This window comes from the organism of the source record quoted next, unplaced genomic scaffold (assembly GCF_019419815.1).
Source record: "Pyrus x bretschneideri cultivar Hongxiangsu unplaced genomic scaffold, Pyrus_bretschneideri_v1 Contig32, whole genome shotgun sequence".
Lineage (NCBI taxonomy): Eukaryota > Viridiplantae > Streptophyta > Magnoliopsida > Rosales > Rosaceae > Pyrus > Pyrus x bretschneideri.
The window spans coordinates 1343790-1368118 of NW_025999635.1; the positions used below are offsets into that span (position 1 = coordinate 1343790).

General features: G+C 36.9%; 1 protein-coding gene, 3 non-coding genes and 3 pseudogenes across 4 annotated transcripts; 1 reads left to right on the plus strand and 6 right to left on the minus strand.

The window, feature by feature from the left end:
* Window positions 1-2681: 2681 nt before the first annotated feature.
* Window positions 2682-2798, minus strand: LOC125480276. The gene has a single exon (XR_007260654.1). It is a non-coding gene; the product is annotated as a U5 spliceosomal RNA (small nuclear RNA).
* Window positions 2799-4547: 1749 nt separating this feature from the next.
* Window positions 4548-4664, minus strand: LOC125480274. The gene has a single exon (XR_007260652.1). It is a non-coding gene; the product is annotated as a U5 spliceosomal RNA (small nuclear RNA).
* Window positions 4665-6389: 1725 nt separating this feature from the next.
* LOC125480278 lies at window positions 6390-6501 on the minus strand (annotated as a pseudogene).
* Window positions 6502-7693: 1192 nt separating this feature from the next.
* Window positions 7694-9142, plus strand: LOC103936759 (annotated as a pseudogene).
* A 634-nt stretch (window positions 9143-9776) lies between these two features.
* On the minus strand, window positions 9777-9893 carry LOC125480275. The gene has a single exon (XR_007260653.1). It is a non-coding gene; the product is annotated as a U5 spliceosomal RNA (small nuclear RNA).
* A 2243-nt stretch (window positions 9894-12136) lies between these two features.
* LOC103936766 lies at window positions 12137-13045 on the minus strand (annotated as a pseudogene).
* An 8518-nt stretch (window positions 13046-21563) lies between these two features.
* On the minus strand, window positions 21564-23214 carry LOC103936767 (3-ketoacyl-CoA synthase 19-like). Its single transcript, XM_009346635.2, has one exon. It carries the CDS (start codon window positions 23151-23153, stop codon window positions 21726-21728), a length of 1428 nt encoding a protein of 475 aa, XP_009344910.2. The 5' UTR covers window positions 23154-23214; the 3' UTR covers window positions 21564-21725.
* Window positions 23215-24329: the final 1115 nt, after the last annotated feature.

The following is a 24329-nucleotide window of genomic DNA, read 5'->3' on the forward strand; positions in this document are numbered from 1 at the left end:
TAATAGAGTTGTTGGAAGGTAGTGTCGAGGATAACAAATTCAAATTAAAACCTACTGGTAAAGTCTGTTAGGATTTAAACTCAAAATAAAATCTCTATTAATTCTCCGTTAACCCCATTAACCATGGCTTCACACTCAACAACCAAACTTCCTCCGCCGTCACCATTTGTGAATCTTTTGACTAAAAATGGAAACACCAAGGATGATCTGAGGCTTCTCACTTATAACACTCAGCTTACCTAGACGAGTTTAATGAAGGATCTTGTAGTGATTGTCAAGTCTGCCATGGGAGAGGAGCAAATATGTGCCCTGAAGGTCATTGGTCCGAAGAATTAAGCATGACGTTCTTTGTTTTACCTTTTTTTTTTTTTTTCCTGTGTGGAACTGTTGCTGACATGAATACTAACAAAGGTATTTTAGCCTCTCTCTAGCAACTACCGTATAGTTCACCAACCCTAAAAATCAAAATCAGAATGTGCTGTGTAGAATACAGGTTTAGAATTCGTCTACAATTATTAATCCACTTGTAGTAGTTTATAACCGAACTCATCGTTTGATCTTGAAGCTAATAATGGGTTACGAATGGCAATGGGCTTTAGAATTTAGATGCGTAATGCACTTGCACACAAACACTTTGGTGATATCAACATTTCAAGCGAAATGAAACTTCCTTGTAATTATTACTTTACAAAAAAGGCACTTGGTGAAGAAGCCAATTTGAAACAAGATACAAATTTTGGGAATGACAAAATGCGCTACTATTCGACTAATGCCTAACATCTTTTAGAATCTTGAAATTTAAATGCGTAACGCTCTTGCACACTAACACTTTGGTGATATCAACATTTCAAACGAAAGGAAACTTCCTTATAATTATTACTTTACAAAAAAGGCACTTGGTGAAAAAGCCAATTTGAAACAAGACAGATTTTGGGAGTGGCAAAATGCGTATGAGTCCGTGGCTTCAAAGGACATATAATTTAATCACTTTTGGATTTTTGCTATATCCTCCTTGGAATTCTGGTTTGTGGGTCTTCCATTCCCAAACTTATCTATTGCTAGTCCAAGAGGCTCCTTCCTCGAACGAAGCAATGCTCACTTAAGGTCTTCAAAATGAGAAGAATGACCTCTTTCATATGAATCCGGATTCTCCTTTGATTCTCTTATAAGGATCTCGAAGATTTTTTAATCGTGTTCGTTCATCGTATATTGTGTGGTCAGAAATCATTTTAAATATTTTTATTTAAAATTAAACACAAACAGTACCTGATAAAAAACTGACCGTACGATGTACAATAAACAAACATGATTCATGAATCTCCAGAATCCTCACCAAAAGGATCCGAAAAGAATCCTGTTGGCTTTCATATAAACTTTTAGATTAATTTAAAGGTAATTAGACTTATTGGCTTAAATCTTCGTTTGTGTATCTAACAAACTTGAACTAATGAAACAGAGTGTAAAATCCCAATTCCATAAAACTCAATAACTTTACGGACTCAATTCAACCCATCTTTTTTTTTTTTTTTTTTTGAAGACCTAGACAACCCAATTACACAAATTCAACAAGTTTCAAATTCACGCAATCTAATTCCACAAATTCAATGAAATTCAAAACCCAATAGACCAAGAAAAGATTGGGATTGTTGAGTTTTGAAAATTGCTTCACTCTTTTTCATCACAAACCCCTAATAGGGTTGTGTAACACCGTATGTATCTTCCTGACTCATCATCGTCATAGAGAACAAATGAATAAAATCGATTCTTCTGTTTGGAGTAGAGAAACACAAGATGAGGTTGCCACTAAATCTAATATATGAGTACGAGACAACGTGGATATGAATCTAATTACAAGCCAACCATTCAAATTGATACTTCCTCTTTTGTAAATTGATCGAACCCAGGTTAAAATTCAAAAGAAAACTTGATATGAATCTAGTTACAAGCCAACAATCCAGTAGATTTAAGATTTGGGGAAGACAGAGAGATAAGAAATCATAAGCCTTGGGATTCTCCTGCGACAGGGCTCGTGGGCTTAAAGAGGGCCCACTATCAGCTATACCCATCAAGAATGTTTGAGCCATAAAGAGAATGGATTTGGCTTGAAAAACTCAAGGGGAATTTGCATGAATGGCATTTGAACTTTTTCATTTTTGTGCGATTACCATGTAAATTAGAAAAATTAATAATTTATCACTTAAACTTCAAATAGTGTTATAATTTGGCGTCTATGTCTACTTCCATCTGCATTTTCGTCAAATATTGGACATGACAAATACAAATACCATTTTCCTTCGACAAGAAAGCTGCACAAACATATGTGGTTTTGTTGGCAAGAGAGTGGATGTCGATAAAATAAATGGGTTCAGGTACTCTAGTCATGATAAATGACCACAATGCCTTCGAAAAAAGGCCTCGTGAGTTTTGGTGAATGCCTTCGAAAAACGGGCCTCGTGAATTTTGGTAATGTCGAACTAAACATGAAATTTCGTAAGATTATTTCTAATTTCTACTAATTCAAGAGAGTTTTTGTACCATTTGAACAATTTTCCCAAAACAAGAATTTACTTGGTAAAGATTAGTAAGTCACGAATTCAAATGTTAAAACTCATGACCCAAGCGACTGAGAACATTAACCATTTTGACAGATAACAAAAATAATTGATACTTGAATTGATAGGGGCACCCACACAGGTGGAACCCTCCAAAAATAGACGTATGCCACTTATAGCAACGAGCACACGGTATTCTTTAGTAAAAGGCGAAAGAATAGTTCGCTTTGTGCTCAACGCATGGCTCCGTGAGTCTATCAACATTCTACTGCTGTTTTTTATATCCCAGAGGCTAGCTGCTTCTTTGGACTAGCCGATGTGGGAGTAACTCACCGCTTAGTTGAACGGCCAACGTAGAAAAACTTACAAGCTCAACAAAACCCATACCAGCGTCTCAGCTCCTAGAATTTGATGCCCAATGGCACAAAGCGAGGTTCATGAGCAGATGACTGATGACTAGTATGATGCCGTTCTTCAAATTTCTACTCTTTTGAACAATTTCCAGAAGATATATAATTTAATCACTTTTGTCTTCAAAATGAGGAGAATGACCTCTTTGATATGGATATGGATTCTCGTCGGATCCTCTTTATGAGGATTCCAAAGATCCATGAATCGTGTTTGTTTATCGTACATCGTGCAATCAGAAATTATTTTAAATATTTTTATTTAAAATTAAACACAAACAATACTTGATAAAAAACTGACCGTATAATGTACAATAAACGAAGACGATTCACGGTCCGAACAATCCCAATTCCATAAAACTCAATAACTTTAAGGACTCGATTCAATCCAATGGTTTTTTTTTTTTTTTCACAAATTCAACAAGTTTCAAATTCACACAATCCAATTCCACAAATTCAATGAAATTCAAAACCTAATAGATCAAGAAAAGATTGGGATTGTTGAGTTTTGAAAATTGCTTCGCTCTTTTTCTTCACAAAACCCTAATAGGGTTGTGTAACGCCGCATGTATCTTCCTGACGTATCGTCGTCATCGAGAACAGATGAACAAAATCAATTCTTCTGTTTGGAGTGGAGAAACACAAAATGGATTGTCACTAAATCTAATATATGAGTATGAGACAACGTGGATATGAATCTAGTTACAAGCCAACAATTCGAATTGATACTTCCTCTTTTGTAAATTGATCGAACCCAGGTTAAAATTAAAAAAAAAAAAAAAAAAACTTGATATGAATCTAGTTACAAGCCAACAATCCAGTAGACAGCCTAAGAAACAAACAAAAAAATGGACCTGTAGATTTAAGATTTGGGGAAGACAGATATAAGAAATCATAGGCTTAGGGATTCTGCTGCGACAGGGCTTGTGGGCTCAAAGAGGGCCCACTATCAGCTATTCCCACCAAGAATGTTTGAGCCATAAAGAGAATGGATTTGGGTTGAAAAACTGAAGGGAATTTGCAAGAATGGCATTTGAACTTTTCATTTTTGTGCGATTACCATGTAAATTAGAAAAATTAACAATTTACCACTTAAACTTCAAATAGTGTTATAATTTTGCGTCTATGTCTACTTCCATCTGCATTTTCGTCAAATATTGGACATGACAAATACAAATACCATTTTACAAAGAAATCATTATCCATTTTCCTCGACAAGAAAGCTGCACAAACATATGTGGTTTTGTTGGCAAGAGAGTGGATGTCGATAAAATAAATGGGTTCAAGTACTCTAGTCATGATAAATGACCACAATGCCTTCGAAAAAAGGCCTCGTGAGTTTTGGTGAATGCCTTTGAAAAACGGGCCTCGTGAATTTTGGTGATGTCGAACTGAACATGAGATTTCATACGATTATTTCTACTTATTCAGGTGTTTTTGTACCATTTGAACAATTTTCCCAAAACAAGAATTTACTTGTCAACGATTAGTAAGTCACGAATTCAAATGTGAAAACTCTTGACCCCTGCAACTAAGAACATTAATCATATTGACAGATACATAAATAATTAGTACTTGAATTGATAGGGGCACCCACAAAGGCGCGCCCCTCCAAAAATAAGCGTATGCCACTTAAAACGACGAGCACACGGTATTCTTTAGTAAAAGGCGAAAGAATAGTTCGCTTTGTGCTCAACGCATGGCTCCGTGAGTTTATAAACATTCTACTGCTGTTTTTTATATCCCAGAGGCTAGCTGCTTCTTTTGGACTAGCCAATGTGGGAGTAACTCACCGCTTAGTTGAACGGCCAACGTAGAAAAACTTATAAGCTCAACAAAACCCATACCAGCGTCTCAGCTCCTAGTATTTGATGCCCAATGGCACCAAACGAGGTTCGTGAGCAGATGACTGATGACTCGTATGATGCCGTTCCTTAAATTTCTACTTTTTTGAACAATTTCCAACTTCTTTCAAGCAACCAAAGCTCCATGATTAATCTTCCAATTCCCAAGCTAAGAACCATGAAGAACCCATATTCCCTGCCGGAACTCATACTCCCCGATTAGACTCTGGAGTATAAGATGTTCAGCACTAAGGCAAGATTCGTGCAAATCACGGTATGTAACTAATAGGAAAATTGGTAGAATGTTCGACCAATTCCAATCCCCAACCATTGTCCATAACTTTAGTTTGGCAGTTATCTTGTCAAGGTCATACCCTTGGCTCCTCATGAGAACAGTGTCAGTCCTACTATGGTGTTCATCAATTTCGGGAGTATGGACTCGATGGGGGAGTGTTGGGGCACAGAGAAAAGATGGATAGGGGTTCATAATTCAGTTCTCCAAAGCTTGTTAATCATACGGTAACTCCTTGCTTTTACGTTTTTTTGTTTTTAATTCATAACATGTTCGTAAGAGACACATGAATTTGCTTTAAATTTTTATTTCTACACAAGCGATAGTGCGGAAGGTTGACTTACAAACATCACGAGCATGGGTCATTTTCCCTTCCAATTATCTTAACTTTATGTGCTTTACAACATCTCTCAACCTTAGTTTATAACTTTGTTTTCAATTTTACGAGAGTATAAAATTTTCCTCAACTTGTATGATTTATACCTTTACAACCACATGTTGTTGTAGTATATATCTAATTTATATGATTTTTTTTCAACTTTTGTAATTTATGTGACTGATTCTTTCTAGGCATATCATCTAAGCCAATCAAAGTCAAGGGATTTTAGAGCCACCCGACACTTATGCAGTTTAGGGCATCTCTACTGCGATATGCATAATATTTTCAAAAAAAAAATTTTACATTTTCAGTTAACCGGTTAGTTGTCCAATAGAAAGATATCAATTCTAATCTTGACAAAAATATATATATAAATAAAAATGCAAATATGCGTTTTTTTTTTTTTTTTTTTTTAACATCTTTGGATGTGGGTCCTGTCAAATAAACAGAGAAAAATGGGATCCGCAATTTACATCTCTCCTGTTTTTTCTTCTCTAGTTAGAGTACAACTTATATTTACATCTCAGAAAAATTTTAAATAGAATATAAATGTAACCTTACATCTCTAATTTACATCTTTCAATTGCAAATGCTCTCATACATTATTATTTAGGAGTATCGAATAAAAAACTCCACTACCATTTTAAGAACATCAAAAAGAGATGATCTCATGCCACTAAACTCACAACAAAACAACATTTATTGGTCAATAGAATCGTTCAATTCACTTTAAGAACACGTAATAAGCATCCACCGTACCCCAATGACCAAGGACTTCACATTAGGCCGAAAGAGGTTTGCGGCTAAAAGTTATGAAACCAGTATTAGCAGAGCGTCAAAGATAAGATGCATTACAGGTTTGATTGACTTTTACAGTGAAATAAACAAACAATTCAAACTAAAATTGTAAGGGACACCCACAAAGATGTGCCGCTCCAAATATGTGCGTATACCATTTGTCACGATGTGCACACGGTATTCTTTAGTAAAAGACGAAAGAATAGTTCGCTTTGTGCTTCAGAAGCATCTAGTAAGCATGCTGCTTTGCCGCTGTATACCAAGGACACTAGCTAGAGTTTCTCTGCCCGTCGGTGTGGGACATCGAGCGTTACTCCTCCCCTTATGACTAATAGGTTCAGTCCAATCCAACATTCAACATACAAAATCTTGGATCTCTATTTGATATTGTTGTTGACTTATGAGAATCATACTCTACTTCCCAAGTTCAGCTCTTATTCTAGTACAAACAAAGCCTCAGCATAGGAGAGGGATCTTTAATTATGTTGTCAATATCAGATTTATTTCTCCATTTATGGAGAAATCATTCCCAACTTTCCCAATTTGGTGTCTATAAATTTAGTGCATGTTTGATAAAAAAAAAAATGGATGCAACTACTTAATTTTATTCAAGTTGAAGGTTAAAAAATGAATTAGTCATGAAACTTGTCTATTCTAATTCTCACAAAAGAAGTAGAAGTAACAGTCATAATTTTCTTTCTATGACTAATTCATCTTCTACATTTAACTCGGATAAACTTCTAAAATTGCGTCCATTTATATTGCTTCAAATGTGCATCAAGTTTAGTGAGTGATCTCCAATCCAACCCTACACAACAAACGACATAGTTCAATTGTGAGTCCCAAGCCAAGTTTTCATGAAGAAGCCATATTGCATGCGTTGTTAAGTCCCTTATTTTGTTCACAAAAAAGTGATAAGAAAAGTACATATTCAATAAGACAAAGACTACTCCATCTCAATAATTGAGTGAAGAAAGCATCACTGCTAAATGTCAGGGCACTCTTAATTATCCAACTAATTATTATATGTGGTTGTTGTGCCTAACACCCTTAACCATACATCTTAATGAGGCCTACTGTATTATATTTATCAATAAGTAATACTAGAAAGACCAAATCAAATTATTTGGATTATCGAAAAAAATATATATATTTGTATTATATTTTGTAAATCCGTATAATGTGATTATTGATAATTAAATTATTATTTAAGTGTTAATTAACGTGTTGATTTTCTTTTAGTGACACATTGCATAATTATAAATGTAGTTTAAAAATTAGTCTACCAAGCATACTATTTAATAATTATTTGACTCTAGCTCTTGCATAAGCATCTATTTATAAGAGAAAGATATCGTGCAACTGATCATTGACACTGCCCAATTCTAACATCTCTCTCTCCCTCTCCCCCTCTCCCTCTCATGGAGATCTTGATGGCAACGTGTTTGCTGGCTCTTTTCTATGGTTTTTACTGCCTCCTATAAGTTACTTCTCAGATGGAGAGACCAGTCATGCTATCTGCTGGCCTACGAGTGCCACTTGCCTCCAGACGACATGAAGCTCAGCACTGACTCATGCGTGAAAATCGTCTTGCGGAATAGGAATCTGGGATTGGATGAGTTCAGGTTTCTCTTGAAAACTATTACCAATTCGGGCATAGTCGAGGAAACTTACTGCGCAAGAAACATCATCGAAGGCCGAGAAGAAAATGCAACCCTAAAAGATGAACATGCGGAGATGGATGGCATCATCTTCGATATGCTGGACAAGCTTTTCGCTAGGGCTACATCAATTTCTCCGTCACAAATTGACATTCTTGTCGTCAATGTGTCGATGTTCTCCCCTGCACCCTCCCTATCGTCGCGTATAGTGAATCGTTACAAGATGAGGGACAACATCAAGAGCTTCAACCTCTCGGGAATGGGCTGCAGTGCGACCCTTATTGCCGTTGACGTTGTACAAAACTTGTTCAACTCTCACAAGAACGTGAATGCCATCGTTGTAAGCACGGAATCCTTAGCTCCTCATTGGTATTGCGGCATAGAAAAATCCATGATGCTCACAAACTGTCTCTTCCGCTCGGGAGGGTGCGCGATGCTGTTCACGAACAACCAAGACCTAAAGCACCAAGCCAAGCTGAAATTAAACCATTTGGTACGAATCCACACTGGCTCGAATGACGACGCATATAACTGTTGCGTACAGGTAGACGATGAGAGTGGACATCGAGGTTTCCGCCTTACCAAATACCTATTAAAAGCAGCAACTCAGGGTTTTACAATAAACCTCCAAGCTCTAGCACCAAAAGTGCTTCCACTAAAAGAAATACTTAGGTACCTTGTAGCCTCTAGGTTTAAAAATATAATAACTAGTATTAAAAACTAGTATTAAAAGCCAACAGCCAAAAGTAGCTGAGGGAGTAGGGTTGAATCTCAAGACAGGAATAGAGCACTTCTGTATTCACCCTGGTGGAAGAGCAATCATAGATGGGATTGGGAAGAGCTTGGAGCTAAGTGACTATGATGTCGAGCCGTCAAGAATGGCGCTTCACCCGTTCGGAAACACATCCGCGGCCGGATTTTGGTACGCTTTGGGATACATGGAGGCAAAAAAGAGGCTGAAGAAGGGGAATAAGATTCTGATGAGTGGATTTGGAGCTTGTTTCAAGTGCAACAATATTGTGTGGGAAGTGATGAAGGACTTGGATGATGTCAATGTGTGGAAAGACAGCATAGATAGTTACCCTACGGATCAAACCCTAGTCAATCCTTTCATGGAGAAGTATGGCTGGATCAATGATGATTATCTAGGCTTTGTTAAGTTTGATTTTTCCCTGTTAGCTGTTAATTGACTTTTCACCACTTATTAAATTTACGTTTTTTTCTCCTAATTTTTATGGTTGTTTGAAGTTTGCATGAAGTTTCTCAAGCCATGTACGCTGGATATATCTCATAAATAAAACCAGATCAGGTGTTCCTGGATTTCGTTTATCAAAATCAGAGTTCCTTTGCTAGATGTCAGCCCATGATCCTTTGCTAGCAAACTCTCTGTTCGATATATATGTTACGATCGGGAACACAGATTTTGACACACTGTTTTTGTGGAGTTCAGTCCTTAATATATTTCAACGATCCAACCAAACTATTTTCTATATCTTACCTCAAATATCATGTCAACTAAAAATACATTTTCAAACGGGCTCTAAGCTTGCGAGTCCCTTTGTCAATTCTTGTATGAAATCAAGCTTTGATTGTCAACCTGAGTGGAATTAGTTGACAAGTATTACGTAGAAGACTTAAAGCCCGTTCGAAAAAGCTTGTTCAGAAAGCACTTTTAAACATTAATATGTTACTATGTATGCTATCTGAATTACTGTCACTATGTATGTTACTCGCTAGTGGGCTTTTGGATGCACAAGTTCCGGGCTCACGACTGTAACGTTGTGAGACGAAAGTAGCCCGCAGTGACTCAAACATATAAAGACATGGTACTTGAATTGTTAGGGGCACCCACAAAGGCGCACCCCTCCAAAAATATGCGTATGCCACTTAAAACGACGAGCACACGGTATTCTTTAGTAAAAGGCGAAAGAATAGTTCGCTTTGTGCTCAACGCATGGTTCCGTAAAATTTAACTCTCACATGCTGCCCTTGTTTATCCTACCGCCACTACATACCTCGAGCCTCTGGTCGATGTGGGAATTATGCAGCACAGCGCTCAGCTCACGACTCGTGGTTTTATTTGAACGGTCAACCTACAAAAGCATTCATACTTGTCCATGATTCCATCACATTTTTCATTTCCTCTGGTCCCCTTCAGGCTAAATCCACTTGTATCTTTTGCTTGTTCTATCTTTATCCCCATCAAAATCCTCATCTGTTTTCACATCAGCTCCACAGACTAATGAGAAACGTTGCAATCTGCCACCAAGGCATTCATTTTGAACAGTGATGATGGTTGCTCAAGTTTATTTCATTCAGTTTGAATAAACTCTGAGCTTGCTAGTTCTTTGTTCAAACTCCATGCCATACCAGGTAGCAATAGGTTGTCTTTGAGTTTAGCATTTATATATGCGTCATGTTTATTTGAACTCAAAGTTGATCAACATGCAAAACTCTAAGCTTGCCAGTCCCTTTTACAAACTCCATACCTTAATGGGTAGCAATGGGTGACGTTTAAGTTTGCCGTTTACATCTATGTTGGGTTTGTATCAATACATTCTTAAAAAAAATATAAGAAAAGCCGTCATTTTACAGATATAATAATTAATTGTGCACGCAACATGTTTTATATTCATGCAGGTTTCGAGTCGTGTAATGTTTCGTGTCCAAATTTATCATCCCTAACTTAAAATGAAATGAACTTATTGGCAAGAAAATGGAACCGAATTTCTTCAATCTTACGAAATTACCCACATGTAGTCTATATATAGAGCTGATTTTCCACAAAAATGGAACTGAATTTCTTCAAACTTAAAATACTCACGGATCTGCACATATGGCAACATTGCATGAAAATGGAAGGTGCATAGAGAAGAAGAGACGAAGCAGAGTGAGGAAGAGAGAGAAAACACTTGGTTTATAGATGTAAGCTGAGACTTTGCTTGGAAAATATTCAATGTGTATTTGGCAAACCAAAGTTTGATATATTCTTGCTATGCTTGTACTGAAGAATCAAGATGGAACAATGGACATAGTTTTTAAGTGTTGAATTAGAAGTTTAATTAAGTCCTAATTTTGTCACCATTTTTTCTACCAATTTGGTTCATGAAGATAGAAGCAGACAATGCTGCAGCACACAGCTCAGCTACACATGCTGTGCTGCTATCATAGCATTCATGTTATGACTCTCTTGTTTCCCAATTTATTACTTTGATGGCAAGGACAGGACCAAAACTTGATTTGGGCAACACATGCCAGAAGAGCATAGGCAGTCTTCTGATTGAGAAATTTATTATGTTTCAGAAATGGGGCAGTTATGTTATTCAATGGCTCTCGCAGATACAGTGCTGCAAGATGTTTGTAAACTTAAATTGCTCAAGTTCTTGATCACCTACTTACTAATTTTCTCCTTTTGGTTAGGACTCAGCCAAATTCCATTTCTAAACTAGATGTCTAGATATTGAATGTGAACCTCAGATTCAAGGCTATATAGATGTAACTAAAGAGACATGGCCAAGATACGGTAAATGTACCCCTAAAAAAAGATATGGTAAATGTAATATAACCTCAAAAGTTACCTTTTACTTGCCATTCTTTTGGTATACCATGTGCTCTTTTGGTATACACACATATATAAAAGTAAAGAATAATGCTTAAGGCATAGTGCATATATAAATACGTGAATTTTATTGTCCACTCAGTTGTGATTGATGAATTTTTATGATCTATAATTTGATATGTTTCTATAAAAAAATTATTTTTTAAATGTTTAACAGTGGTTATAAAATTAAGCAATTCTGATTGTGACATGTGTACAACGAAAAATCATTGACAACTTAGCCAACAAAGAGGTGCGCTTAAGTATCGTTCTAAGATAAATTTCCCATGCTTTTCAAACTTTATAGACTTGTAGCAGTTCAACTTTATTTCATAATTTATTAGGCAAGTCAAAAATACCAAAGATATGACTGTACGAATATGTAGATCGATATTCAGTCATAAAATTAAACATACATCTCTTTGTGCTTTTATTTGCAGCTTCAATTATAGAGAACACAAGTTGGCACAGTGAACAACAATTTGATAATCTGTCGACGAAATAATACAAAACCCTTCAAGAAGATCACAAAATTAACCAAAATCACACACAATGCAGCATACAAATAAAGAAAATAACCGAAAATTAACTGGGAAAAGCCAAGTTTAAGCGAAAATTTGGGAGACATCGAGCCTAACGAAGCTTAGACATTCGTCATTGAGCCAACTATACTTCTCCATGAAAGGATTCCCCAAAGTATTATTAGGAGGGTAACTTTCTATGCAGTCTTTCCACACATTGGCATCATCCAAGTCCTTCAATACTTCCCACACAATGTTGTTGTACTTAAAACCTGCTCCAAATCCACTCATCAGAATTTTGTTGCTCTTCTTAAGCCTCTTCTTTGCCTCCATGTATCCCAAAGTGTACCAAAATCAGGCTGCTGACGTGTTGCCAAACCGGTGCAGCGCCATTCTAGATGGCTCAAGATCCTAATCACTTAGCCCTAAGCTCTTCCCAATCCTATCTATAATTGATCTTCCACCAGGATGAATACAGAAATGCTTTATTCCTGCCTTGAGACATAACCCTATACCAACTGCTCCCAACTTTTGGCTTTTAGTACTAGGTCTATTCGAATCCTAGAGGCCACTATAGGTAGTGAAATATTTCTCTCAGTGGAAGCACTTTTGGGGCTAGATCTTGGAGGTTCATCGTAAAAGCTATAGCTGCTGCTTTTGTGAGGTGTTTGGTGAGACGAAACCCTAGATATCCATTCTCATCTTCTAGTTGTATGCAGCATTCATACGCTTTGTCGCTCGAGCCAATGTGTGCACGTACCAAATGCTTTAACTTCAACTTGGCTTGGTGTTGTAGGGTTCTGTTGTTTGTGAACAGCATCGAACACCCTCCGAGCGGAACAGACAGTTTGTGACCTTCATGTCCTCTTTCGCCTTGTAGCATTCGTAAGCCAGCAGGTAACAGCACTGGTCTCTCATTCGGAAAACCAACTTCAAGATGCAGAAGAAACCGACGAAAAGAACGAGTAGAGACAATGTCATGACGATCTCCATGGCCCTAGGGTTTTGAACTTGAATTGTGAATTGTTCAATGAACGCAGAACTTGAACAATGTTTCTGTTAATTTATACGTAACTTTGGAGCCATCTCTTTCTTATAAATTGATAGTTATGAACTAGTGAAATTTTTTAACATAATGGATTTTTCCAAAGAACTCTAGTTTTTACCTACAAATATAGATAGTCACTACTAGCCTGCATGAATGATCAAAGTTTCCCAAAATTTGTTAAAATTATTGAGAGGAAGAGAAGTTATGATGCTTCACATCTACACTTGGCCAAGTTGCCATCTCTCGTTACAACACCAGAACAGGCAAATTTATTGAGAGGGAGATGTCTTCATATATATTGTTTTATAATTAAGTTTCTAAGGATGACTTTGGATTTTATTTTATTTTTTGTTTTTTAAAGTCTTTGTTATGATTGAGGTGTTGTAGTTCGATATAAATCATAAATTTAAATAAAAAGTCAGTTGTTCGATGTTAATTATCGAGATAAGACTTCACATCTAAATGTGTTCATTGGGTCTTAACCACATGGTTTTAAATCGTGCTGGCTTCATTAAGTTTGGGACAATATAATTGCAGTGTTGGAACGGATTTAGTAGGGCGCTTACACTGGTTCGTACACAACACAGTTTGTTGGCTTGTCTATGATTTCATTGGTTTATTTGTAAAGGGGATTAATCATGATTGATGATCATATGGCAAGCTAGACTGATTAAAATCATTAAGTGCATCATCAGTGCATGTATATCAGACCGTGCACATACAAATGTAACTAAACAAGGGACTGACACGTTTTGCCATCTTCCTGCTTAATTACCATTTAATTCCATGTGTTATCTTTGGATGGCAATCTCTAGCTAGTAGGTTAAACAAATGATTGCAGAAGAAATTTGTGTATCCGGCGACACTAATCTGGTTAAATAAAAAGGTCCAATTAGTCTGTCAATATCACCAGAGAAATCCAACATGACTTTTAACCTGCAAATAAGTACAAGCAAAATGATCATAACAAATTTATATTCCGTTGATCAATACAAAACTCTTTGATCAAAACCACAAATTTGCAGTGGAATCAAAGTACTACATGCAGACATCGTCTCGTCGGTTGTTAATTAGGCACCCGCTTAATTGTTCAAAAGCAAAGCAATCTGTGTTTTTGAACCAGTTGATATATCTGTTGGAAATTTTCACAATATATGTTCAGTGCTCAAGGGGTACATGTTGGAAGCTAAACAGCTTCTAAAGTCGAGGGATCGAAGGCAGCAAGGAGCTTCAAAGCATGGTTGTTGTCTGCATCGAAGAAGAAAGAAGAAATGAAGGGTTTTAGTCCCAATGGTTAGTTTTTTTAGTTTAAATGTATGTGTGAGTGTGTGAGTGACAAGTGTACACTCCAGATTAGATTACTTAAAACCCAAACGAAGGGTTAGGATTAAATCTGGAGTAGTAAGGCTAAAATGGTTGTTAAACCTCTTGTCAATCACTCTTTTAAACAAGTATGGGTTTTGGCAATGCACCATACCCTAAAAACATTTACCTACTTAATGAAATTATTGCTGCTACATCTTGCACAGCCTTGAAAGCCGTCAATCACTTCTCCAAGTTCTCTCCATTCTCTGTCATTCTAACCCTAAGAAACTCACCCAAACAATCAACCAAAAACACCAAAATAAACATACTTTATCATGGCCTCAGAGCCTAGTTTCTAATCTTACAACTTTCTGGGCATAATCTGTGCAAGTTGAGATCTTTGGGAGCACCTACGTAGTGTCCTCAACAACAACAACCAACAAACAACCCTGCAAATGAAGGGATCCAGCAATAGCAGTGAGCTAAAAGCTCCAGTCCTTTAATGGGGAGAACAATGATTTTTGGAGAATAAGAATGACAACCATTTTCAAGTCCTATATATATGGGATATGGTTGAATACAGGTATAAACTACTTGAGATAGGAGGTCGATGCTCTAGAGGAGAACCTCACAAAAACACAACTCAAAACACTGAAGTAAAACCGGATGGAGGATCCTAGAGCACTTGAATCATCCAAGGTGCTATCTTAGACACCATTTTCCTGAGGATAGCAAATGAAGAGACTGCACAGGGAGCTTGGGAAGTTTTACAACAAGAGTATAGAGGAGACACCAAAGTCATAAAGGTAAAACTTCAATCCCTTAGAAGAGATTTCGAGTATACAAGAATGAGGGAAAATGAGTTGTTGAAAGATTACTTTACTAGGCTATTTGATGTTGTAAATAAAATGAAAACACATGGTGAGGAACTGCCTAATGAGAGAGTTGTCCAGAAACTGTTGATCAGTTTGACTAAGCTCTATGATTCAATAATGAGTGTCATTGAAGAAACCAAAGACATTGAAACTCTTAGTGTGCAAGATGTGATGGCATCCTTAAGAGCTTTTGACCAAAGACTCGAGAGGCATGCTAATTTTGCCACTGAGAACGCATTTCAATCATTCTCATTGGATCTAGTAGTCAAGCTAGTGCAAGCAAACAAAAACCACTGTGGAAGGGCAAGAACAAGAAATGGGAAGGAAAGGGGTATCAAAACCCTAGACCTAACCAAGGCAGCAACTTAAATTAAGGTCCAAGAACCAAGCGACAATGTAAGCACTGTGACAAGTCCCATTTTGGGGAGTGTTGGTTCAAGGACAAGCCTAAATGTCACAAATGTAACAAGCTCAGGCACATCATGAAGGAGATCAAAGAATGTGCAACAGGTGAACTGTGCAAACCAAGTGGAAGAAAAAGCAAATGTGTTTTGTGCTTTCAGTGCAAAAATGGAGAAAAATAATGAAGTGTGGTACATTGACAGTAGCTACAGCAACCATATGACTACACATGAGTCATTACTCATTGACATTGATACAAGCTTCACTGTAAAAGTGAAAATGGGGGATGGAAACATTTTCAAAGCCACTGGAGGAGGAACTCTGGTCATTAACACCAAGAAAGGAAGAAGATGCATAAGGGAAGTGATGCTAGTGCCTGGATTGGATGAGAATCTACTTAGTGTGGGTCAAATGATGGAGCATGGCTATTTCCTACTTTTTGGGGGAACTGTGGTTGAGATCTATGATGACAGGTCCCTATCAAACCTAGTAATTAGAGTGGAAGTAGAAACAGGTATTTCCTAACCTTTATTGATGACTACTCACGGATGTGTTGGGTGTATTTCATGAGGTTCAAGTCTCTAGAAGTTTAAGGTAATGGTAGAATTGCAAAGTGGATATTAAAGCAAAAGACTAAGAAGTGATAGGGGAGGAGAGTACACCTCTCTTGAGTTCAATGCATTCTGTGAAGATGTGGGGTTGGAGAAGCAACTCACTGTGGCATATTCACCACAACATAATGAGATTGCAGAAATGAAGAATATGACTATAGTCGAAATGGCTAAGTCTATGATGCATGAGAAGAACATGCCCTATACATTTTGGGGTGAAGTTGTGAACACCTCAGTGTACCTATTGAATAGGTGCCCTACTAAAGCACTGGATAAGAAAACACCATTTGAAGTGTTTAGTGGAAGGAATCCTTCTATGAAGCATCTAATAGTGTTTGGCTCAGTGTGCTATACTCACTTTCCTCAACAACTAAGGCAGAAGTTGGAGAAATCAAGCAACAAGAATGTGTTTGTGGGCTATGAAACCAATGAAAAATGGTACAGAGTTTACAATTTGTCAACTCAAAAGATAATCCTATCAAGGGATGTTATCTTTGATGAAGACTCAACATGGAATTGGGAAATAAGTGTAGAAAAGACAGACGGTGTCTCTCTACAACTTGACCTCAACAATGGGCAAACAAGGCAGCCTATGGAGACCTTAACTCAAGAAGAAACCACAAAGAATGGTGACACACAAAGGACTCCACAACAAGCAAGCATGAGTCCACAACCGAGTCAATCACAGATAATAACTCCAAGTTCAACTCCAGTGAGGTTGAGAAGCTTGGATGAGATTTATGCTACATGTAACTACTGTGTAGTGGAACCAGAAACATATGAAGAAGCTGAGAAAGACAAGGCTTGGAAGAAAGCAATGAAGGAAGAGCTTGAAATGATAGAGAAGAATGACATTTGGGAAATTGTAAATCAACCTAGTGACAAGCTGGTGATTAGAGTGAAATGGGTGTACAAAGTGAAGATAAACCTAGATGGTTCTATGCAGAAGAACAAGGCAAGATTGGTAGCTAAAGGCTACTCACAGAAGTCGGGTATAAAGTTCAATGAAATTTGCTCTAGTAGCAAAGTTTGGACATCATAAGGACCTTGATAGCCCTAGCAGCCAAGAAGGGTTGGAAGCTGCATCAATTGGATGTCAAATCGGCATTTCTAAATGGAGTGCTAATGGAGGAGGTTTTTGTGGAACAAACTCAAGGGTTCACAAATCAAAAGTTTCCAGAGAAGGTGTACAAGCTAAGGAAGGCACTATATGGCCTAAAACAAGCTCCAAGAGCTTGGTATAGTGAGATTGACTCTTATTTCACTGAGAAAGGATTTCAAAAAAAATCTAGTGAAGTTACACTCTACACCAAAACAGAAAGCAACAACAAGACTCTCATTGTTTCAATCTATGTGGATGATGTGGTCTACACTGGAAATAATGCTGCAATGATTGAAGAGTTCAAAGAAGAAATGATGAAGCGGTATGAAATGACTGACCTAGGCTTCTTGCATCATTTTCTTGGCATTAGGGTAATTCAAGAGGCAAACAACATCTTCATTCATCAAAGGAAGTATGTTAAAACCTTGCTTGAAAGGTTTGGTTTGAAGGGTTGCAAACTGGTCTCCACACCCCTAATTGAAAATGAGAAGCTTAAGAAGGATGATGGAAGTGAATCTGCAGATGCAAGTCTCTACAAAAGCATTGTTGGCAGCTTATTGTACCTAACTGCAACAAGGCCGAATCTAATGTTCTCAGCAAGCCTACTTTCTAGGTTTATGCATAATCCTAGCAAGATACATATGGGGACAACGAAGAGAGTTCTAAAATATGTGCAAGGAACACTTGATTATGGCATCAAGTATGAAATGGGGAAGTCAACTATCCTAATTGGATTTTGTGACCGTGACTAGGGTGACAGTGAAGATGATAGCAGAAGCACATCGGGCTATGCTTTCACTTTTGGGTCAGGGGTATTTTCATGGGCCTCTGTGAAGCAACAAAGTGTTACACTGTCCACAGCCGAGGCAGAGTATTTGAGTGCATCAGAAGCAACGGCTCAAGCTATTTGGCTAAGGTTTATACTCAAAGACTTTGGCGAATTGCAGGTTGATGCCACACCACATTTATGTGACAACACCTTTGCAATTGCCATGACCAAAAACCCAGTTCTTCATCAAAGAACAAAGCACATCAAGAGAAGATATCATTTCATCATAGAGGCATTGCAGGACAAGACAATCAAGCTAATCTATTGCAGCACAAAAGATCAAGTCGCAGACATTTTCACAAAAGCATTACCGAAGGAGAGATTCAATTACATGAGGGGATTGTTCGGAATGACTCCCATAAGCAGTTTAGAGGGGAGTGTTGGAAGCTAAACAACTTCTGAAGTCGAGGGATCAAAGGCAGCAAGGAGCTTCCAAGCATGGTTGTTGTCTGCATTGAAGAATAAAGAAGAAATGAAGGGTTTTAGTACCAACGGCTAGTTTTTTCAGTTTAAATGTATGTGTGAGTGTGTGAGTGACAAGTGTGCACTCCATATTAGATCACTTAAAACCCAAATGAAGGGCTAGGATTAAATCTGGAGTAGTAAGGCTAAAATGGTTGTTAAGCCTCTTGTCAATCACTTTTTTAAACAAGTATAGGTTATGGCAACGCACCATACCCTACAATCATTCACCTACTTAATGAAATTATTGCTGCTGCATCTTGCATAGCCTTGAAAGCTGTCAATCACTTCTCCAAGTTCTCTCCATTCTCTGCCATTCTAATCCTAAGAAACTCATCCAAACAATCAACCAAAAACACCAAAATAAACATACTTTATCGGTATATACACATAATATATGAAAAGTACTCAGAAGCAAACGGATTTTAATTACTACGTGTTGGTAACTTGGCTTTCACAAAGTTCTTTTTATTTGGTGGGGGGCCAAGTACCCAGAAGTTGTCATACAGTCCTTTAACTCTGATATTTTGCAAAGAAGACTGGTAAAGGATTATACGGTACAAATGTGAAAGATAAATGGACCTAGAAATTAACTGCAGATAATGTGAGATCTACTCATGTGCCTTCAGTGATGGAAAAAATTCCTGGGTACCATTTTGTCCCGAAGTAAAAAAAAAAGTTAGAGTTGTTCGTACTAGACCCTTGAGTATCATCCAAAATTTATAAAAAAATGTCAGTTTCAAGTCTTCTGTCATGACTCATATCGTGTCATAAAAGAACAGACAATAGATTTGGTAGATGCCATTGTCTTTTAAGATTTCACAGAGATTAACATGCACAATTCAGTAGGTGTAGGGTTTTATGCTAAAGGTCAATATTATGGGGTTTTACATGATCGGTCCCGATGCAATAGTAGTAAAACCACTCATTATATATTGTATTTTAGTTTGTTCAGATTTCGGTGTGGAACGTTTCATTCATCTTAAACATAAGCCTTAGTTTTGATATGTTGGCCACTCGTAAAAATTATGAGCAGCTTGAATGCTGTTTTGTAAATGCAGTTCATTTACACTTGGCTCGTTTTAGGGATAGATTTATTAATACCTCGTGCCCTAGCTTATATTTTTCCATGGTTTTTCTCCATGCTTGATGAATTATAGATTGGAAAACCTTAATTTTTTTCACTTTGGGTTAATGGGTAACCTACTTTCAGTTGGTCTCATGAAATAGAAGTTGGTAGAGGGCGCATTAAATCGTTTTATTTATCAGCAAAGACCGTGTTCTAATGAATTATGATGAATGCACATGCTCAAAAAAAGTCGTTAAAAGATTTTTTAGTGTGATTGGAATACGAAGTGGTACACGTGTTGTTTTACAAATAGTGAGATATGTGTGTTAAAAAATTAATAACTTAAAAAATAAAATTTCTCACCATTTATATAAAAATATGTGATATACTATTCGTGTTTTGATCACATTGAAACATTGACTTGAAGTCATTAATGAAAAAGAGAAAGAAGAAGCCAATGAAATTGTCGGTGGGATAAAAGCAACATGATGAATTTCCTTTTCATGGTTCTATTTATGGGTAACTAAGAAGCATATTCAACGACATAAATGTAAAGTTGAATCTTAAAATTCATATTTACATCTTATTTTACATTTTTAAGATTGTAAATGTGAGTTTATTATAATTAAAAAAATGTAAATTTGTTATCATATTCACTTATCTCACTTTGACAGTGGGACTCACCTTCAAAAAATTTTTAAAAATATGTATATAAATTTACATTTTTTATTATTGAAGAGATTTTCAGCCAACTAAAAATATAAATACCCATTTCAAGACATTTGCATATGTGATTTTAATCCGGGATTGATTCATGAGGCTCATTCTGCATTGTTTTACAGCCATCCTCAGAATCACCTGTTTTTGTTTCTGTTCATAGTTTAACGTGGAAAAATCACCTTAATTTGATACTATTTACTCATTTTGAATCTTATCATGAAATCTAGTATTTCTTTTTTTTTTTTTTAATTTTATTATTAGTAAGAGGAGAAGAAGGGTTCGAAATTATTATAATAATTCAGAGAAAGAAAATTTCGACTGACACATGTTTGGAAATTCAATACCCTATCCACTAAGTATCTAAATTATAATTTGTTGCAACGATGGTCTACGAACTATACATCCTAATTAAAATACAATATAGGGTAAGCTCACAAATAGTTACAGTGTTTTGCATAAAATGAGAGTTTCTCTTCTGAAGGTTCTTAATTATCTATGTATGAATAATGTTGTTTGGATCATATTTATTGATTACATTATTGGCCAACTTGCAATATAAGCGGACCTATCTAAGCATGCAAGACCTACTTAGGTATGAATAATGTTGCATGGATCATATTTATTGATTACGTTAATAAATGTAGTCCAAATAGCAGTACTTTATATGGTTTATTTCTGTTATGAAATTAATTGGAAATTGGGTAATATAATATGACTTGTGATAGGGTACAAGCTTTTGAGGAGTTTTGCCACAAGGGAACTTCTTGCCCCTCCAGAAAATTCAAAGTAGTTGCAGACTTGGTTGCTATCTCCAAAACAGAGGCTACATGCTACTTTCTGGAAGTCTCATTTGGGTGGCGGAACAAATTTTTCATAATAAGAGAAATGTGAAAGGAACTCTCTCAAAAGTAAGACTTTTCAAAGATTTTTTACCTTATAATGTTTGAACGTGAATTAACATTAAACTATAAAATGACAAAAAATTCAAGAAGAGTTTCAGTTTTGAGAAAGTTTCCTTAACATTTCTCTTCGTAACGATATATCATTATCCTTTCTGCAGCTCAAGTTGTAGCAGAACAATTTTTTATTTTTCTAATTAACTAACGATAACATGAAAAAATCACAACCTTTGACCTATATACTTCACATTTTATGAAATACATCAAATCAACGCAATTTTTCCTTACAAAAACAACAGATTACTCAGAAAAATTAAAATTAAAAACTTCCAAAATTACTCACTGATCTAACTATACCTCTCCTGAAAGCGTTGACCAATCTTTCTTGGAGTGTTGACCATCAACACAAATTGCTTTCATAACCTCCTCAAATCTGACAAAGCTCAAATATTCATCGTTGATCCAGCTATACTTCTCCATGAAAGGATTCACTATGGTTTCTGGAGGGTAAGTTTCTATGCAATCTTTCCACACATTGGCATTTTCCATGTCCCTCAAAATCTCCCACACACAATTGTTGCACTCATAGCCAGCTCCAAAGCTCACCATAAGAATTTTCTCACCCTTTTTAAGCCTCCTCTTAGCCTCCATGTACCCCAAAACGTACCAAAGCCCACCCGAAGACGTGTTCCCAAATCGGTGCAGTGCCATTCGCGCAGGCTCGAGATCATAGTCGTTGAGTCCTAAGCTCCTTCCAACCCCATTTACAACTGCAGCTTCTGTTGGGGGTATGCAAAAATGATCAAGTCCTGCCTTGAGATTCAAGCCAGCATTTGCAACTTTGTTTTGACGGCGTGACACTATAACATAGCGAAGTAATTCTGTAAGCGGTAACACTTTTCGCAGTAGGATTCGAAGGTTCATGGTAAGAGCTTTGGCTGCAACTTTGGCTATGCTTTTGCTGAGATTAAAACCACGGAATCCATTTTTGTCTTCTATTTGCGTTGAGCAGCCATATCCTTCATCGAGTGAACCAAGATGCGTTCGCACGATGCATTGCAATTTCAAAAGTGATCGATGCTTGAGATGCATTTTGTTTGTAAAGATCATAGAACACCCTCCTGAGCGATAGAGGCAGTTGGCAAGCATCATGGGCTGAACTTTGCCGCGGTACCAATTTGGAGCAAGAGATTCTGTGCTGACAATGACGGCGTTTACATTCTTGTACGTCTTGAACAAGTTCTGCACAAGATCAATGGCCACGAGGCTTCCACTGCACCCCATCCCCGAGAGGTTGAACGCCTTGATGTCCGTCTTCATCTTGTAACGGTTTATGATCCTGGCCGTTAGAGAAGGTGCAGGAGAGAACAACGACACGTTTACCACTAGTATGTCGATTTTCGAAGGTGAAATTCCTGTTTTGTGGAATAGCTTGTCGAGCGTGCCAAACATTATGTCGTCCATCTCCCGCAGTGAGTCTTCCAAACTAGGACAGTCCTCGCATCCGGCGATGACATTTCTTGGACCGTAGGTTTCCTCTCCAAGGCCCGAGTTAACGACGGTTTTGAGAAGAAACCTGTATTCTTCCAGCCCCAGATTTGTGTTGCGACGGATGATCTTGACGCAGGATTCGGTGTCCAGCTTCCGCTCGTCCGTGGCCTTGTAGCACTCATAGGCTAATAAGTAGCATTGTTGGTGCCTCCATTGAAGCAGCAACTCACACAGGTAGATGCAAGCAAAGAATATAAGCAATAAACACATTGCTAACAAGAGCACCATGGTGGTAGAGAGAGAAATTGAGAGATTTCTAATGTTTGGGAGTTCTACTTCTACTCAGTGCTTTGTGGAGATTTTATACTAAAACTGTTGGGTAATTAATCTTGTTATGATATAATCCCTTATATTCTTATGTTGCAAATTGAGGCCAAGTTTTAATGACGAATACTATTTAATAGGATTCACGTGGTATGCCTATCCAATTTCATTGGCATGTCATAATGAAGATTAGTTGATTATCATGTGTCAACACACGAATGATTCCGTTCAATTTTAGCTGTTGCAATAGCTAAACCTACTTAATTGTCCCCTCACTTACGATTAACTAATCTTTTTCTTCCAAACATCATAATTGAAACCGTTCCATAATTTTCTCTATCATCATCTAAAAATTATATTTGCAAAACATCATTCAATTTAGAGATCGTTTAGTCATCCATACATATACCAATCAACGATTTTGGTAACAAGTAACATCCTCATGATGAACCGTCCATTTGTTTTATGCATTATGGATGGCTAAAAGATCTCCAAATTAAACTTCTTTTTTTTTCCATATATATGTGATCTTTAGAAGGTGCTAAATCATACGAACAGTTCCGCTTATAAAATCGGGAGTAAAGATTCATTAAATTGCAAGTGGGTGGACTAGTAGATTCCCATAGGATATCACAAGCATTATCCCCTTTTTCTTGTCATCCTCGACATCCTCTAAAGATCATCCATGTTTGGTTGTATGAACGTGTCAAACAAATCGATAGTTATTATAACAAATATAATATTTAGAAGACAATAGAAAGAATATTAAATTATAACCATAACGTTTATACAGTAACATAATGTTATGTGAGGAGTAATGTACGTAAGTATATATCAACCTAACAAAACCTTGTTAATAAATAGGAAATACTTAATGTTGCACTCAATAATACCTGAGTCGAAAAAGATCCAGCCTGTAATTGTGGTTGGTATGACTGAATGAAGGACGAAGCATATGAATTGTACTATTTAAACCCTGTAAGCCAAGAAAACACACACACTGAACTGAACCAATGGACCAATGGTCCATCCCCTCAATTTATAACGTCCTACCCAATTAAACCATTTTTTCTTTTACCGTTGTTTACCCGTTTCGTTAGTTTTTTTTATATTTTTTTAATGCAATTTATTATTATTAAG